Raw genomic sequence first — 5779 nt, forward strand, 5'->3', positions numbered from 1 at the left:
ATTTCATTTATTTTCGATTTTCGCGTAAATCACCACCACGTCGAGCTCTTCTTCTTCGCCTTCAAGATTTAATCTTTGGGTGCGATGGGTCTGCAATCGTCGGACATCCATCGCACCTCGCCACCGAAGATGCCTCTTCCCTCGGTCTATAGCTGCAATGAATAGTGGCTCATCCTTTGGAGAACTGGAACGGTTTAATGAGGGCATCAATTTAGGGTTTTCAGAAATCGGTTTTTATATAAAGTGGGGAACGAGATTTAATAAAAATCAATACTATGATTATAGGAATTATTTTTGGAAGTTATTAAACAAATTACTAAATTACCTTATTTATTTATTTATTTATTTTTTATTGGTCCACATTTATGCATACGATAACACAACATTTAGTTTAAACAAATGAACCTAGCTCTCTCTCTCTCTCTCTCTCTCTCTCTCTCTCTCTCTCTCTATATATATATATATATATATATATATATATATATATATATATATATATATATATATATATGTGTGTGTGTGTGTGTGTTTGGAAAGCATGAGATCTTTTTTTGTGACTAAAATAAAAATTTATAGTAAAAAAAGTCAAACTCAATGTGTTCACGATCAATCCTATCAACCATGATTATACACGTTTCATAATAATGCTCAAGCTAACATATTCTTTGTGTAATCATTTGATCGATCATGTTAGCAAACCAAGTTAACCTGCATACATCTTCACCTAATATTCTCTCCCAAAATAAGTGTCGTGGTAGAAGATATAGAAAAATGAAACAAAGGCCTAAAGTCAAAATGTTAAACATTAGATCCGACAAAACAATGATAAAACTAATGTTGTTTGAGTGTAAACGTACCAATTCATTAGATAACAACTTCTCTTTTCTAATAATAATTTATAACTAACACATTTCCAAAAATAAAATACTACAGTTAATTACATATATATGTTTATAAAACAGAAACGTTACAAACCAATTTAATGCACATTAAGGAAACTATAATATCCATAACTACTATTAAAATAAAGGTACCAATATTTGCCATTCTCCCAAATTTCTGGTAACTTCCCATCTATCTATCTCTATTTAATTAGCATACTGGCCATTCACATGCATATCCATAACACCACACAACAAACAGTCGATGATATCCACGACTACATATACACACAAAACCAGTTCTGAGCAACCCCCAGGAATATTTGTACAATAAAGAAAACATCATTTGTATTTAGTTATCGAAAGTTGTGTCCATCTTCTTCAACTTCAAGATGGATTCATCATTCAGTGTATTCTTCACTGTTGTTATAATCTTCTTGTTCTTCAATGGCACAACAATGGTGGAATCGTTGAACCTGTCATTGCCTTCTTTAGAAGATGGTTCGTCAAGGAGGGAGCTTGCTGGGATCCAAACTAGCTTCAAACTTCCTTCCCCGTTGCCTAATTGGCCTCCAGGTTCGTTTGTATATATATTTCTTTTCATTTTCTTCCTTAAGACATTGAAACCACATTGACATTGACTTGTATATATATTCACAAGGATATTTGATGTGTAGTTTTCAAATTTGGTTTTAGGTGGAGGGTTTGGTGGTGGAACCATGGATTTAGGAGGATTACAAGTGAGTCAAGTATCAACATTCGACAAGATATGGGCAGCCAATGAGGGAGGACCCGGAAATGTCGGTGCAACCTTTTATAACCCGGTTTCCATCCCCCAAGGGTTTTTTACTTTAGGGTTTTATAGCCAACCAAACAACATGCCTTTATTTGGGCATGTTCTTGTAGGTAAAGATGTCACAAATGACTCTTCAAACCCTACTCTCAAACTACCAATTGATTACACTCTTGTTTGGAGTAGTGTCTCTCTCAATATCAAGAAAGATGGGGATGCTTACATCTGGTTTCCAAACCCACCCGATGGCTATAGGGCCATCGGGTATGTCGTTACTAGCACACCAGATAAACCTCCTCTTGAAAGAGTCCGTTGTGTTAGGTCTGACTTAACGGACTCTTTGGAGAGCGACACATGGATATGGGGACCAAATAAGAGTTTAAATGTGAATGGGTTCAATGTGTATAGCACTAGGCCAATAAATAGAGGTGTTGAAGCCATGGGTGCTCCTATGGGAGGTTTTGTGGTTGAAAATGGGATAGGGAGTAACACATTGTCAATATCTTGTTTGAAGAATTTGAAGGGTAGTTTGGTAAATTTGATGCCAAATTTGAACCAAATTGAAACCCTAGTACAAACATATTCTCCACTTGTTTACTTTCATCCTAACGAACTCTACCTTCCTTCTTCCGTTGATTGGTTCTTTCAAAATGGGGCTTTGGTGTACCACAAAGGAGATGAGTCAAACCCTATCCCTATTGCCCAAAATGGTTCAAATCTCCCACAAGGTGGTTCAAATGATGACACATATTGGCTTGATCTCCCAAAAGATGGTTCAAGTAAAGAAAGGGTTAAGAAAGGCGACTTACAAGATTCAAATGCTTATTTCCACATCAAACCCATGTATGGAGGGTTATTTACGGATATTGCCATTTGGCTCTTTTATCCTTTTAATGGGGCATCAAGAGCCAAAGTAGGGTTAATCAACATTTCATTGGGAAAAATAGGGGAACATGTGGGTGATTGGGAGCATGTTACATTAAGGGTCAGCAATTTTAATGGTGAATTAAACAGCGTCTTTTTTGCACAACATAGTTGGGGGACATGGGTGAGTGCTTCGGTTCTTGAGTACGCTAGTGGTAATAAACCAGTGGTGTACTCATCGTTAAATGGTCACGCCTCCTACCCTAAACCAGGGTTAGTGTTGATTGGCCCCCAAGGAGTCGATATTGGAATAAGAGACGATACTGCAAAAAGTGATAAGGTGATGGATACCGGCGTTAGGACGATGGTGGTTGCGGCGGAGTACTTAGGGTCGATAGTGGTTGAGCCACCATGGTTAAACTATTTGAGAAAATGGGGTCCAAAAATTGATTATGACCTTGACAAAGAAATTAATAAATTGGAGAAGGTTATGATAGGGAAGTTGAAATCTGCTTTTGACAAGTTAATCAAGAGTATTCCTAGAGAGGTGTTAGGTGAGGATGGGCCCACGGGACCTAAAGTGAAAAACAGTTGGAGTAGAGATGAAATGTGATGAATTCTTGTTTTATATTAAATTTTGTTACAAATTTCTGATTGGTTTATAAAATGATAAAAAAAAATGTATCGTATAAATGAAAAATCAAGGGTTGTTTGTGATATATAAGATCGTGTGTGTATAAACGGCATATTCCTTCGTTTTGTTTTATACGATTGTACTATTTGACAAAATTATGTTATTTGGTATCTAACGCCGATGATGTCAAAGGTAGTAATATCATTTAGATAAATTTGTAATAAGTAAAACTGTAAAATACAATTAAAAAATCTTAATAGTAATATATTTATGACGAATTAAAATGGACATTTCAGTTTATATAAAATAATATAAATATAAATATGGAGCATCTTGACAAACGTTGTTTCAAGTTTTCATAGGACGAATCAACCAAAGTTTTATTTGTCATGTAGTTTAAATCAATTTATATAATATTGGCTTTTTACAAGAAACTAATTTAACTTGCAACTTAAAAAGTTAGAATTTACATTTACGGATGAGAATTTGGTCTGAAAATCCGAACCGAACCGAAATCCGAACCAAACTAGGCCCCAATAAGCAATTTAATCCAGGTTTCGGGTATTTATATTATGTTTATTCGATTCTCGGGTTATTCAAATAAGAGTTTATTCGGTTTTAAATATCCGACCCGAATAAACATTCTTCGTCCCCTTTCTCTTAACGCCAGAAATCAAAATCATGATTCATACTTTTGTCCTCGTTGTTCCTAACAGGAAAAAAAAAACCATACGCTCGTTCTCGTCGTTTCAAAATCGACCAATCTTCTCAACTATTTCCAAACTCGAAATCACTTTTGTCGATCCTTCTTCTTATTTCAGACTTTCAAAAATCGACCCTTCCTATTGTCTCCAAGGATTTACGAATTCCTACTTTGTCTAATCATAAAAAATTCGGCTTCAACTCAATAAACTCAAGTAAGAAATTAATTCTCATTATGTTAATCTACTATTGTAAATGTTATTCTTTCAATATGTTATTGTGTTATGTAAGTCTTTGAATGTTTTACGTTGATGTAAAAAAGTACATTGATATTCTATTATTCGGGTTATAGAATCCTAATACGGTTTATTCGGTTTTTTCAGTTATATTAGATCCTTAATCATCTTGTATATATTATTCAGGTTATTCGAGTAACAACCGAACCGAACAAATTAATATCTGAACCGAACCGAACCCGTATTATTTAACCGGTTCGGTTTTCGGTATTCGGTTTCCGTGTTATTTGGGTTTGGGTCAGTTCGGTCCGATTCTGACCCGAATAACAACTCTATAATACATTAATCTAATAAATATTATAATTTCTATATTCTAAAATCGAATTTATATGAAGAAAGATATTGGTGTTAGGATAAGAAGCATATTTCAAATGATTTCCAATACGTTACGTTTCTACATATTATGCACAATCATATTTTATCTTTTTGACTTCCATCTAATTTTGAATATCTTCAAGTAAAAATTACTTGGAATCATCATTCTAAATATTAGATTGTTGTTTCTTTTCGGGTTTCTTTTATCTTACTACATGACAACCAATTCTATTATGCTGTTTCTTGCAAGATTTATCTTCCGGCAAAAAAAACTCTCTTAAATTTCATAACGAAATTATATTTTTAAATTGTGGCGTGCAAATATATGTTTGGGTTAAAAAAGAAATGTGGATATTAATATACGATATAAATACTAATAAAAAACATATAAGAATTTTGTCTTTCACACGATTGGGATAGTCATGCTATATACATACACAAACTAAATATGTTTCTATTAAGTTTTACATTTTACAGTTGTGGGATATATACGTACAAAAGAGATATATATGACCTAATATCAAGTACAAAACAGCCCAAGTCCCTTCCAGAATGTTCGAGATCCCTGTGGAGTCTTCTGATAAGGCATACCTCTTTTTAGGCATAATATGAACTTGTGTAGCATTTCATAAATTACTCTCCTCTAACTTATTAGCTTATAAACCAATAACATATAAGTTAATAAAGAATAAGTTTTTTTTTTGTCATTTTCTTCATGTGGCAATGTCCCTTTGACCATGTCGAGCCTATAAGTTAATAAAGAATAAGTTTTTTTTTTGTCAAACCACCCCCTAATTCCAAAATTTTCTTCATGTGACAATGTCCCTTTGACCATGTCGAGTGTATAAGAGATAAAAGATAAGAATATTCATTCAAGATAATTAGTTCCTATATTTTAGGATATTATACTTCTGTTCCACTTTTGTAGCATATGTTATGTACTATATATACCCCTGTATCAATAGAAGATATTTATATTGCTTCTCAATATTCATGTATCAATAGAAGATATTTATATATTCATGTATCTTCTTCATGGTATTAGAGCACGCTTCATCCTAGCCCTAATTCATTTTTTTTCTTCTTGCTTTCTTAAGCACGTCTTCAATGGCTTAAGTCACCATTCCAAATACAGATGATCCCGATACTCCACTGGTAGCTGTTAATCTCACCAACATCCTAAAACTAACAACTACCAACTATTTGTAACACCTCAAATCTTAACCCAAAATTTTCATTTTTAAATTACAAAAATTAAGATTTCACAACCAAGTTATCAAATACATATTATCCC

At 33.6% G+C, this 5779-nt stretch overlaps 1 protein-coding gene across 1 annotated transcript; it reads left to right on the plus strand.

Moving 5' to 3' along the window:
• Nucleotides 1-1064: 1064 nt before the first annotated feature.
• LOC145101757 (hypothetical protein At1g04090-like) lies at nt 1065-3262 on the plus strand. The gene is made up of 2 exons (XM_079039034.1): nt 1065-1457; nt 1578-3262. The coding sequence occupies exons 1-2, from the start codon at nt 1274-1276 to the stop codon at nt 3149-3151; spliced, it is 1758 nt and encodes a 585-aa protein (XP_078895160.1). The 5' UTR covers nt 1065-1273; the 3' UTR covers nt 3152-3262.
• Nucleotides 3263-5779: the final 2517 nt, after the last annotated feature.

This window comes from Lactuca serriola, chromosome 4, assembly GCF_051521515.1.
Source record: "Lactuca serriola cultivar US96UC23 chromosome 4, Lser_US96UC23_V15, whole genome shotgun sequence".
Lineage (NCBI taxonomy): Eukaryota > Viridiplantae > Streptophyta > Magnoliopsida > Asterales > Asteraceae > Lactuca > Lactuca serriola.

What these genes read in the sequence shown, in the direction of transcription:
- LOC145101757 (XM_079039034.1), top strand. Translation starts at nt 1,274, where the DNA reads ATGGATTCATCATTCAGTGTATTCTTCACTGTTGTTATAATCTTCTTG. An exon ending in GTTGCCTAATTGGCCTCCAG is followed by an intron (nt 1,458 to 1,577) that starts GTTCGTTTGTAT and finishes ATTTGGTTTTAG; the next exon opens with GTGGAGGGTTTGGTGGTGGA.